The 14206-nt window shown below is 27.5% G+C and overlaps 2 protein-coding genes across 2 annotated transcripts; both read right to left on the bottom strand.

The window, feature by feature from the left end:
* Positions 1-4085: 4085 nt before the first annotated feature.
* Positions 4086-5162, bottom strand: GO595_003292 (Sec7 domain containing protein; the record flags this gene model as incomplete). The annotated part of the gene is made up of 1 exon (XM_067916296.1): positions 4086-5162. One exon carries the CDS (start codon positions 5160-5162, stop codon positions 4086-4088), a length of 1077 nt encoding a protein of 358 aa, XP_067777093.1.
* Positions 5163-5370: 208 nt separating this feature from the next.
* On the bottom strand, positions 5371-8730 carry GO595_003291 (GTPase-activator protein; the record flags this gene model as incomplete). Its single annotated transcript, XM_067916295.1, has 2 exons — positions 5371-7224; positions 8341-8730. 2 exons carry the CDS (start codon positions 8728-8730, stop codon positions 5371-5373), a joined length of 2244 nt encoding a protein of 747 aa, XP_067777092.1.
* Between the last annotated feature and the right edge of the window lie 5476 nt (positions 8731-14206).

The raw sequence follows: 14206 nt of genomic DNA, 5'->3' as shown, positions 1-14206 counted from the left end.
TATCTGTTATTTGCTTGTTTCTGTCAACAGCGCCTCTAATCTTATTTTTTAATTTATATTCAAAAACTATATCATCTATTTGATCTTTTACCTGTTATCTTATCTTTTTTATTTCTAATAGTTTGTATTGCATCAGGTATTTTACTAATAATTTTACCACCTTTATTTATTATAGGTGATAATTTACCCCATATTTGTTTGCCTTTATCAATAATATTTTCAACTTAACGACCGCCTCCTTGAACTAATTTTCTAATTCCTTCAAATATATTGCCTAATCCCATTTTATTATTGAAAAATAACTCTTATATATAATAAAATAAGTGAAATAAAGCGACATTACATGTGATATGGTATAAAGACCTTGGAAACATCTGTAAATGATATGATTGATAAAACACATTTTAAAACATATAAGCATGTGAAAAAACATGTTAAAAACGAACACCATGTTAAAGATGAAATCATTAAAAATATTGTAGATAAACGTTTAAAAGATAAATCAATTAGAAGTAAGGATATTAAACCATATATGATAAAAATATTTAGTAACAGACCTAATACTTGGTTTCATGATCTATATGACAATGGTAAACACAATCCTCGTTATTGGCATATATTTATCGGAACTAATAATAGATATGTAGTTGTTCACCCTCTGGGTGGTAAATCTGTCAAAGATATTAATTATACATTAAAACAATTTATTGATGAATATCATTCCGTAAAATTAACATCTGATGAAGAACCTGGTATTTTAGATAAAGGAAATGTAAAATTATTAACAGATAATAATGTTAGTATGCATATTATTACAGATAAAAATCATAGTAATTTAGGTATTATTGACAGATTCATTAGAACATTACGTGATATGAATACTCCAAACGAGAAATCTAAACATCAATCTCATGATGAAAAATATACTTATATAACACCAAAAAGTTATCATTCTGCTATAAAATGTTCTACGAAAAAAATGTTTAATAATAAAGATATAGACAGAGAATATATATTTAAGTGCTTAGAATTAGCAGAAAAACAACAACGAATTAAAGATTAAATTATTACAGTGAGCTGTTATGTAAAATATATATTGCCACCACGACATGACGGTATTTACAAAAAACGTCATCAAATAAGTAGAAAGATGTATAAAATAGATAACAGAAAAGGACATATGTATACACTTATTGCTAGAGATGGAACTGTCATAACTAAACCACGATATCAATTAATTGTTGTAGATAATTATCATCATAAACGCAAATTCGCGAATACTATATTTGGTAAGTGGAATGGTGAAATTATTAAAATACTTAATTATGATGAAGGTAAAAATAAGTATACTGTTTTGTTTAAAGTTCCTGGTGAAAAATCTTATAAAGACACTATACCAGCAAGTTATTTGCGAGGAAATACTCCTCAAGTAATGAGTAATATGGAACACCAATTCATTGGCATAAGCTCATAGAGCGAGAAAAGAATACCTTAAACAGAAATGATGATGATTCAAGATATTTTTATATTGTTTTTGTAAAACATACTATTACAGTGGATTTATAGTAAATTCATAGTATGTCTTCGAAGTCCTGGATGTCCTAGATTGTCCTGGGACGTAGAACTTCATTTGAAACTTACCCGCAACATGCAACTGCGCAACAACGCATTACAACACTTACAATAACTAAAAAGAATAATATTATTGATTAAAAAAAATATCAAATTTCTGTTGAGATGGTTATTATTATTGAAGGAGTTACAACAATACCAAATGAAGGTCTCAGTCAATGGGAAACACTTCATACGATTGAACTTAGTAATACAATTGAAAATATTGGTGCAAAAGCATTTTGTAACTGTTCAAATTTGATAAATATCACAATTCCAACATCAGTTACAACACTTGGGAAGCATTTAGAGGATGTATTAATTCAGAAATTGTCGAAATTTGTGGAAATATTGCAGAGATTGGAGATTAAACATTTTATGAATGTAAAAATATGCAAAGTATAATACTTCCGAATAGAGTGTGCTAACTGTACCTTTTTTGTACCCACTTTTTGGCGGTTATTCCCACAATTCTCCACTTTTTGAATGCGATGTGATGACAACCGCCGAAAAATTTTAAAATTTGCCGAAAAAACAAATTTTTTAAAATTCCAAAAAACCCAAAAATTAAAAGTTAAAAATTTATAATTTTTATACCAAACTGTAATAGATTATGCAAGGAAAGACATAAATGCATCATTAATTTCATATAATCCCTAATTTTGACGAAATTATTGAGCATTTAGAATTTTATTTTTATTTTTAAAATTTATACATATGGTTAAATTCACCATCTATTAGAACATATAAACTTTGAATTTTATTAATGAAAATTGATTCTATGTTTATGAATATGATAACATATTTTTTTCATGTTTCGACTTTTTGTATGATGTAAAATATTTCAAATTAATATTATGACTTCGAAAGTGGCATTTTTGTAATTTCAATTGAAAAACGTTTACATAAAATTTTATGACCAAGTATGCATTCAAACACAAATATTTGTCAAAATATGTAGATTGTATTATTTATATTGGAAGTGATATGAACGTCGATTCATATTATTTTCACGACAAATTGTTTTTTTTTTATTATTATTATTATTATTATTATTATTAATTTTATCTAAATAGCATTATTTAATGAAGTTGATTATGAGACTGTGGAATGTATTGGCACTTTTATATGCGCTATTATTAATTTAATTAAATTAAATTTTTAAATCTCAATTGAATTGCATTCAAAATTTAATTGATGATTATCAAAACATTATATGCTAATTTATGCATTTATTCATTTATAATTATTTATCATAATGTATTTTCAATATTTATCATTCATCATTAATTATTATTAAACATTATATTTATCATTATTTATTATTGATCATTTATTGTTATATTTATTTATAAATAACATTATACATTACATTAATGAATAACAATATTAATAACATTATACAATACATTGATGAATAATATTATACATATTGTCGAAATCAGCGGTTTTTGATCATTGTCAGACAACGCAAAGAGCTACAGTGCAGGCCACAAAAATTTGACCATGGAAGCTAAAAATTGTCCACTTTTTCACACAAAAATATCTGATCGTCTTTTTGGCATTAAAACTGTCCATTGGACATTAAAAATTATCCACTTTTAACCGTTGGAGAAAATATTAATTGTCATATTACTCCAACAAAAATTAATTGCAAAAAAATTAAATCAGTTGATTTATTATATATATTTTATACATTAGTATATCCTTTAAATATTGCTTGAAAATCTACTTTTGTTTTCTCCTAATTAATTTTTTGCTTTTTCCTCTCTTTCTTTCGAATTTTTATGATTGACATCTAATCACATTGAATCTCAATTTAGATCATTAATAATGCTAAAATTTATATTTTATATCATATTTCATTACATTAGATTTTTGTTTGCTAAAAAAATTTCTTATAATTTTTATATACAGACCTTTTTGCAATTAGGCTCAGCGAGGGTGACCCTCTATAACAAAAAATACATTAATTAATGCCAGCACTGTAAATTTTTGTATAAAGATGTAAATAATAATAATTTATATGGTAAATAATTATCAAATACAATTAGATATATAAAAATATTATAATATTATAATTATAGAATTAAATAAAATTCCTTTCAAATTTCATGAAAAATTATCATTGTATTCATTTTGCTCGATCTTTAAATTCAGAAAAACAACTTTAGGTACTGTTGTACTTCGGGGATACTTGTTGCTTATAAATCTTAATATAAATAAATGTATGCTTGTATCTAAAAATTACATTAATCAATTTTTTCGTTTACTACGTGATTACATTAAAGGTATCTATACAACAATGAGAAAATTTGTATTTTACACAAGATCGTTAAAACTCAACGATCACTTTTTGCTTTAGCAAAACTTTTTCTGTTAAAAATTCAATTAATTGACAGAAACGATAAAAACGGTTAACATTTCTTGATTACAACGGCTAATATTTATAAATATTTGTTTCTGATCATTTTCTAATTTATTGCTGCTGTTGAATCTGACACCTCATTTCCAAGAGCACTTGACGACAAGTCCATTTTTGTGTTATCGTTTTGATTGAAGTTTGAGAACACTGCAGATGTTTTAATTCTGTAGAACCATTTGTCTCTCGACACCTCCGACTTTGCCTTAAGTTCTATCTGAGTGATTCCTTCCTGCATCTCAGGACCCTTTGGAGTGAATTTGACACATTGAAGTTGTCCTTCGGTTGCTTGGATTACAATTACATTTTCGGGAGCCATAGTTACGTTGACGCCCTCCAACTGTATCAGACCTTTGGGTTGCTCAGTTCCTACTTCATCAATATTATTAAAATAATACAATGAACTATTCGTAAGAACAAAGTACTTAGGTCTGAAGCGAGCAAACCAATGACTTGGAGTTTTCTTTTGTAGCTCGCCTTTCATGCGAGGTGCTGATAATGCAAATGTATCAGCATTGCTAGATCGTTTCATAGCAAATGGTTGTGATTTAATGACATGATACATCTCAATTAATTGCTTGTCACTGATAGTTTCTTGATCCATTGCCCCTCGAATATTTTCAATAAATTCATCTTGCGTCATATGCTTCGGAACTTTTGGATTATGTAAGTCACTGTTGAGAAGAATAAGAGCATATGAAAGAATATAAACCTGATCACTTTCGATTTTGACATCTGGATTTTGTTTAACATATGCTTTAGCAAATCCTTGAAGAATACGATCAATTTGTTCTCCTTCCTTAGGTAAATGAAGGGATGACGATAAAGCTTTTCTTAAAGCATCTATTATTGGACCGTCCATTTTGATTTCGTCGAAATAAGCCAACAATATTTCTGAATTTCCTCTTCTTGACAAATACTCACCAATTTTGTCACCCAGTAATCCATCTACTGTATGTAATAAATGAGCGATATTTTCAGGATCAGGATTTACATTATAAACATGGCAAAGGTCATTTATTCCTATTTTTGGGTTTGAATTGAAAGCGAATATTGCCGGCTGAGTTTTATCTTCGTCCTCTATTTCTTGTAGGATTTCATCCGGGATTCCGAAGTTCAATTCGCTCATAACCACAGCAAAGGAAATGCCGATAGATAATTTCGAGACCGTTTATTTCAAAAAACAACGAAAAGTTTATCGTTACGAAATTTGAGATCGCTTTTGAGTGATTCATTTAAAAAGGGATAACAACAACAAACGATAGAGCGGTTTTACTATTGAAACCCACCTCAAAAAAACATTTAATTTTTTTTCAAAACTTAAAACTGCATATGCATTAAGCAGGTGCATGTACAGCATGTTCATGATGCTCATGATTTCTTAAATGCCTTGTAGACAACACGTTTTCCGTACTCCTCAAATTCTCCTTAAAGAAAGACATCAAGAAAGCGCCTATATTCCAACCAATGTTTGTGAATTCACTACTTTTTTCAGCGAATTGTTTATACTTCTGTCCAAACTTCAGATGTACGTTACCCAAATGTTCCATTATTAGTTCTAATGATTGCCTTAATACTTCTGGTGTTGGCACTTCATATTTCGGAGGCTCTGAAGGTAAATCTGCGATTGAGAACACGAATTTTACTATTCTCGGGAAGAAATGTTTGATCAACAAATTATTATTATGTGCAAATGAATCGAATTTACCCGAAAACAAGTTTAAGTTTAATGGCGTTTGTAACAATTGTGAAAATGGTATTAACACTTTAATTTGCTCAGTCTTAATTTCATAATTCGAATCAAATTGTATTGGGTCTGCAAGAATTGACGTAAGAAATCGTAAGCAGAAGAATCCAGAAAGAGAATTATATGACGCTTGTTTCGAGTTCAGTTTCACGGCTGAAAATGACTTAAGAATTGATGCAAAGTGTCGAATTTGTGGCGAAATTCCAATTTCACTTGAATAAATATAACGTAATATAGTAAATATTACAGATGAAATATGTTCGACTGACGCTGTGTTCATGTCGCCGGCTTTTTCTATAAATTGTACGGCCTTTTTCAGGAAGATTTGATAATATTGTTGCCCATATCGTTTGAAGAAAACTTTAAACATATTCGTTAAATGACTATTATTACGAACTATTGTACTTGCTAACGCATTCTCAAAATCAATAGATGTTAAGACTGTTAAAAGTTGATTGACTTTGCCTGCATGCGCAAATACATTTAAAAGGGCTTCTGCTAATGGTAATGATTTTGCAACAAGTGATACATCATTTTGTAATAATGATTTAACAACTAGTAAATCATCCGCTAGAAGCGCTTCATATAATGATAAAATTCCATTGTCTGGAAATGGTCGAGAAGAAGATCCAAACATTAGAGGAAACGGTTGGGCGGTTGGCAAAAGTGCATCAGGCCAAAAAGTGCACGCGCTATCGTCAACCGGCGTAATGCGCTTGATGATTTCACCGTTAGAAGAATGGATCTCAATGATTTTACCGCCTTTAGCAATAGTGATTGAATTAGCTTCGCCTTTGGTATGAAGAACAAGATTGTTGTTTTCAATTCTATATAATTCAAAATGATTGGATGTATTTATGGTAGCCCAAAAAAGTTTGTTTTCCGTAAAGACTTTACGAGTACGATGACAAAGACAAATGGCTTTAAGATGTGAATTCTTTTTGGATGATTCTCCACACCAATTATCTGGTGCTAATACACGTGAACACCAATGGATAACATTAATACCTGACTTACAATCGTGAATCATTTTTATGATATAAAGTAAGAGAGCAGTCATCTTGGGATCTTCGGCTGGAAAAACTGGAGGCCATACACCCATAACATAAGAGAATGCATCGCTTGTTAAAATCTCTCTGATCACGCTAATGAAATCTTTGAGTAATGGTAATGGTTGAGATCGAGGATTAAATCTTGGTGAATTAAAAATTGCTAAAAGATCTGGATAAGCTTCTGCAGCAGACTTTCCACCGATTTGTGGAATCAAATTTACATCATTATTATTTACCATATCTTCTATATTTTTGTTTGCATATTGGTTTAAGAAAAACATTGGCTCATCTGCTTTAATATAACAGTATTCATCAGGTGAAATGATGTCACCCATTTTTGGCCTTCTTGCTGTTGTTGCTGACCTAACTCTTCTGAGACGGGTGTTGGTATTCTGCATGATTAAGAGTCCAATATGGAGAACGATCGAATGCGATTGAAAAAATTCTTCCGCGAAAACAAAAAGTTGTTCAGAAAAAGTCATTAATTTAAATAGATAATTTTTTTCTGCATTATCGCAAGCATGAATTTTATTTTCTTAAGTGAAATAGGTTAAAGTAAAGTTATTAGTGAATAATATTGTTGGTAATAATTTGGTTTTCTTATAAGTTAATCATAATAAAAAAAAATTAGATTTTCGTAAATTTTAAACGTTATGGTCTTGCAATATAACGTGTTTTTTTGAGAGCTTTACTGACCGGTATTAACTTTTGTGAAAAAATGAATGACAAAAGTATCATCGGCCTCGGACTTCTTGGTTTTGGCGTGTCGTTTTTTATCATTGGAATTTTATTGCTTCTTGATAGGGCATTACTTGTAATGTCAAATATTTTAATTCTTTTAGCAATTTTAATTCTTATGAATCCAAAAGGCTTTTATTCATTCGCAATACAGAAAGACAAACTTCATGGAACAATTGCATTTTTACTTGGTATTGCTTTAGTATTTTTTAAGTTACCATTACCTGGAATTATATGTGAAATTTGTGGTGCATATTGGTTGTTTGGTGGATTCCTTCCTCTCCTTTTCAAACTCCTTCTTAAGATACCATATCTTTCACGGATTTTACCATTCCTTGGTGGTGATGAAACATTACCTATTTAATCAAAAGAGGTTATTGTTAATAGATAAAATAAACACTTCTCTCTCTTTTTCTAAAAACAAATTTATATCTAAATATTTATTAACAAACATATTTCTGTCAATCGTCGATTCCTATTGTTAACAACTTAAACAACGTTTGGATTATTCTATATGCTCTTTCAGCATCAGAATCTAACTTAAATTCGAATTCCATCTTTCGATTTATAGTATGGTTCATATATTCGAATTTCATTTTATTCATATTCATCAACATTTTCCTAATATTTACAATCTCGAAGAAACATTCCATACTTATTTCATTCTCATTTTTCATCACAAATAAGAAAACTCTCAAATTTGTTATACAAATACAACTATTTTGATTCTTACTGAAATAAATATCAAACAAATACTCAGCTGAATTCACTTGTCGACAAATCATTTGATAATTCATTGCATTTTGTGATTCTTCAAATGTCGATATTCTATGCATTGGATAAGCTCTAGAGTCTCTTGTTCTTTTCAAAACTGTGTTTTCGTCTTCGATCGCTTTTCTTGATGCTGTTATTAATCCAGTTCCCATTTGCATAATTCCACTAAAAGGTTTTGTTACAACACCAGTGATCCCTTTAGCTAAACCTTTAGCGAATCCAATAAACTTACGTCCTTTAGCTTCTTTTTTAGCGCCTTCAATTGGATCCATAAAAATTCCAGTTACTGCATCACCAAAACCTTTACCAGCAGCTATAAAACTATTTTTCACAACTTCCTTTGAAGACTGGTTAATACCGGAAGTATTAACGAAGCTATCAGACATTGTTAAGTATTGTAAAATCAATGTTACAGCATGAAAGAACTTTTCGCCCGTTTGTAGCACCTTAGCGGTTGTTTTCAGAGGTTTACTCCGAGTACTTTTATAAATTTCGGGCGGTTCTTCTGGTATAAATTTGAATATAGTTCCGGTTATAACCGAATACGCTTGAGAAATTAATTGTTGTTTCATTGGGTTCATAATATGAGTCACCAAATAATTATTACTAACGATTTGATTTTCACGTTTAAACGAACTAATATGGAACCTTAAAGGCTTAGTCAAAGTCGGGATATAATTTATCCATTTAAAAAGAATTGGATAAATTTTCGGTCTCATTGTTCTTCCAACGATGAACACATTAATATTAATTTTCTTTATTAACAACGATTGCAATATGAATTGTGTTGATGAATAACCAACAGATTTAATAGAAGGCTTTGGTAAATCTAATGCCGATACTTTTTGATATTTTGGTGTTAATAAATAATAAAATGAAATTAAATCGGATAAAAATGAAACGTCTAAAATCAAATTAATTTCATTCATATCAAAACTTATTGATTGGAATGATGAAAGTAAAGGAGCGTTTGCATTCATTGTCGACTTAAATTCTAGAAATGGATTATTTTCATTTTGATCACAAGATATTGGTACTTCTATTATCGCATTTGGATGCATATCATATATACGTAAAGAGTTAATAAAGAACTCAAGTTGACGAATCTTTGGATGTATGATGAATTGTAATCCGATGTTTGTAATTAAGAACATACAAAACTCACAATAATCGTTATTAATCAATGAGATTTCGATCTGAGGAATGAAGAATATGAATTGTTTTGTACTATGATGAACTTGTGATTGTTTAAATGAATCAATTAATTGTTCATTGTCACAAACTATAATCGTTTTAGTAGAATCAGAATTAGTTCGTATAAATGTAAATATTTGTTTATCATTAATTTGATGTTTTAATTTAAAGTCAGTAATTGTTGTATTAATTTTTATTAATTGTTCATCAACTTCAATATAAAAATCATTCGATAAATATGGATTTTCAAACCCAAATAATGAAGTTGTATCTGTTAAAACTTTGACTTTTATTAAGCTGTTTTCTGTTTGTTTATAATAAAAATCATAACTTAAACAATTCGATATCATTAATGGTTGTGGAAATGTTGGAACACTAAACTTTATTATCATTTCATGACTAACTTCTTCAACTAATAATTCGATATATTGATTAGTTCCATTTTTATTTTGAAATATAAAAGTCGTATGTATTTGTGAATTTGCATATAATATTAAAAAGTTTTTCGAGTTTGGTGATTGTACTAAAAACGTGAATTCTTTTAATGAATTTGTGATAGCTATAGTTGCTTTCGGATCAATTTTTATATTTTTCCCATATTCAACTTTATGTTTATTATCATAAGGTTTAATAATTAATGGAATTAATAAATTATTTTTGATTTTGATTTTGGAATATATATTAATAATTGTCGATGTAGAAAATGGATTTGCTGAATTAATTTTATAACTTAAAGGACAATATAACTTTGTCGGATGTGTTTCAGATGGTATTAATATAACTCCATAAGTATTATCCATATAACAATCAATGTCTTGTGACAATAATTCATATTTTTGGTCAATTAATCCAAACTTAGTTTCGATCATTGGTTTCTCATTAAAATATGATTCGACTCCCCAAATACCAAAACTTTTCTTAAATATAAATGAAAAGAATTCATTATTCCGTAAAATTAAGTCATGATTTGTATTATTAAATATAATTGTAGGCGAATAAAATGTTATAATTGTTTGTCCTTTATATTTAGTACATTGAATCGCTATTAATATATTTGAGTTTTGATTTTTGATTAAGAACTTTTGTGGTTTATCATTTTCTAAACTTAAAATATAATTTTTTGGTTCTTCTTGTATTTCATCAATTTGCATTATGAACTGTACTCTTGTCGAATTATATTTAAATGTAAATGACATTTGATCTTTTCCTGGTTGAATTTTATATTTTTCTTTTTCAAATGATATCATTAAATTATATAATAATCGATTTTTAAGTATTGTAATCGGAGTAATATTAACAATATAAATACTTGAGATTGAATCATATTCTCCAATTAATAATAAATTTACATATATACCATCAAAGAATAATTCGATATATTTAATGTTATCTTTTAATTCCGAAATAGAAAATCGACTTTCTTTATTAGGATTTGTACCTGAAAGTCCGAAATCTTGTGATAATAAAACATTTGGTGGAATTGAAGTAATTTGTTGTGCTTTAATATTTAAGACATTTTTCTTTCCTGCAGTATGATCAATTAATAATAAATCATAATCTGTTTGATTATTAATTTTTAAAATTGATGAAAATACAAATTCTTGACAATCAACAGTATTCCGTTGATAAAAAATTGTATTTTTCCCTGCTAAAAATGGATTTGTAGGTTCAATAGGTGAAACCCAATTATAAATTGATGATTCAAATGCAATTTTTGTACCAATTCGAATATTAATTTTCCCATCTTTTTTAAGGATAATATTTGATGAATTTAATTTATTATTTTCTTTAAGTTTTAACGTTAAGTTTGAACCTGTTTCATTAACTATAAATAAATTTGATTGTGAACTTTGAGGAATTTGTTTAATTCGTTCAATGAAATCCATCAGCATTCGAATTGTATTAAAAGATGCATTAATTCTTAAAGGGTCTATAAAACGAATTGTAAATTCTTTATCTGTATCAAGCATTAAATCGATTCCAATGACCATTGGTTCAATTAAATAATCATAATAACCATTAACAGGATTTAACACTTGAATTCCATTAATTTTTATTATGAATGAACCTTTAGTACAAGTTTGTGTATTCATTTTTATATTAATTGTTTCTGTTTTAAAATGAATAATTGGTTTAAAACATTTATAATTTAATGCATTACTCATTAATACGACTGATATTGGTTGAACATATATATCAATGTTATAATTCTTGATTGTAATTTTAGGTGATAATTCATCATTTTCTGATTTGAAACATTCCATTAATTCAGGTATATCTTTATTTAGAAATTGTTGTAAATAAAAAATATCTGCTGCTGATAATAATATATTAATTGGTGTCGATAATATTGTAACAATTTTTGTTTGTGAATTAGTTACTATATTAAGTTTAACATTAAACTTATTTAAGATTTGATGTATTAATTCTTGTTGATTATTAATTATATTAAAATATGAACAATTAATTTCAACTATAAATATTAATGGCTTTGTTATAAATAAACAATCAAATTGTGTTTGAAGTTGATAATTAGAATTAGTTATAGGAAATGTTATTTTACTTGGTTTAATAGAGATCGATAAATCAGATTGGAAATTATTTTGTTCATTATTCGTTTCTATTTTAGGTTTTGGTTGTGTCCATTGATGTGTAAGAAATGGCGATTGTAATATAATTGGTAAAATTATGTTTAAACTATTATAATCAATTTCACCTGTAAATGATTTTAAGTATAATTTCTTTTGTTTGTTTTGAAGTATAAATTTTAATGATTTCTTATTCTTATTTGAATATATTTTAGAAAATAATGAATAACTTCCAATTGTTAATTTCATTTTGGTCGAATTATATACATATTTAATATTTTTTAAGATAATATTTGGTACTGTTGATATCTCTCCTTCAAAACTTTTAACTATAAATGATATCGACATATCAATATAAAATGGATATAAAAGATTTGGATTACTTCTTGGTATAAATGATGAAATCGTTTCACAAAATATTTGCGATAGTTTCCGATCATAAACCATTGAAATTTTGTCAAATTTACAAATGAAATTCATTGCTCTTAAAAATGTCGAATTTTTACCTATAAATGGCTCGACAAAACGATTTTCATTTTCGAATCCTTTGTTAATGTTTGGTAATTTCTTCGAAATATCCCAAAACATTGGAACACTTAATTTAGTAAACTTAAATAACGTCGAAATTTTTCCTTTTCGAATCTTTGCTATATGATTACATCCGTCTTTTGACTTAAAGATAACTTTACGAAAGTTAATTGGTAAATATTTAACTGATCGTGTCACAAAATTTCCTTTAATATGTTCAACTTTAACATCATATGTTAACGCTGACATTGATATTGGACCTGAAAAATCGCGTTCGATTGGCGTCGAATAAATTACAAACGCAAAGTTAACAACTGACATTAAATAGTCGTATTGGAAATCGGACTCTAATTCATTGATATCCACAAATATGTTTCCATTGAAGTATTCGAAATTGATTTTGTCAGTAACTATAAATGGATGTTTGAACTTCGGATTTATAATTTTGGTTGCATTCGTTTTGATAATAACTTTTGTATATTCATTAAATATTAAACATAAGTCGAAATCATCAAAATCAATTTTCGCAGTAGTGCTCTCGTTGATAATGGAGCCGTTCAAATTATCTGCAATGATCGAAATTTTAAGTGTTTTCTTTTGTTCGCTGTTATCAGTTTCAACTTCTTCTAAACTTATTTCATTTTCTTTATCATTATTTTCGTTATTAGTTATTTCATTTACTTTATCATTATTTTCATTAATTTCATTGTTTTCGTTATTAATATTTTCATTAGTTTCGTTTTCTTTATTATTTGTTTCTTTGTTTTCGTTTATGTTGAAGAATCCGAGGATGTTTCTGATTTGCTTTGGATATAACAAAACTTTTGTTTGCGGAAGTAATATCGAAATTTCATTTGACTTTTCGCCTGCAAAATCGATTTTTACTGTAAGTGATTCATTTGGTGAAATAATATTTTCGTTATTACATTTTAATAACATATTATTTACCACAGCGTTACCATTTATATTCGGCATCAATGATAACTTAAATTCATTTAATGTTAAATCGAAATTATCGTTTTGTTTTGCCATTTTAATATTCGATGAATTCAAACTAAAGTCGATATCATATAAAGATGGATTTGAATTAATGTTTTGATTTTTAGTTTCGACTTTTGTTGTTGATTTGGATTTTGGTATTATATTCATTAAGTCTTTCATAAAATGAATAATATTTTTATATTGTTCTTGTGATATATTAATCATTAAATCATTAATTGAACCTCCGATTTTATAATGATTTAACTCAATTAAATTAAGTGAAACATGAAATAAATTCATTTCAAGTAATGTCTCTAATTCAACATTAAATGAAATGTTATTAATTCCAAAATTATTATTTGTGTCTTCTTTAACAATGGAAATGTTTTCTATTGTGATGTTATACTTTTCTTGGATTTTCACTGAAATTGACGCTTTATCAACTTCAAATGAATACTCCAATTCCATATTTCTATTACTTTTCGTATTCTCAACAGTTTTTTTTTCTTCGTTTTGTTGTTTTATAATTTGCGTTTCTTTTTTTTCATTTTGTGGTTCTATAATTTCAGTT

This window comes from Histomonas meleagridis (assembly GCF_020186115.1).
Source record: "Histomonas meleagridis strain 2922-C6/04-10x chromosome Unknown contig_20, whole genome shotgun sequence".
In the NCBI taxonomy this organism is placed as follows: Eukaryota; Parabasalia; order Tritrichomonadida; family Dientamoebidae; genus Histomonas; species Histomonas meleagridis.
This window is presented reverse-complemented; position numbering and strand designations above follow the sequence as displayed.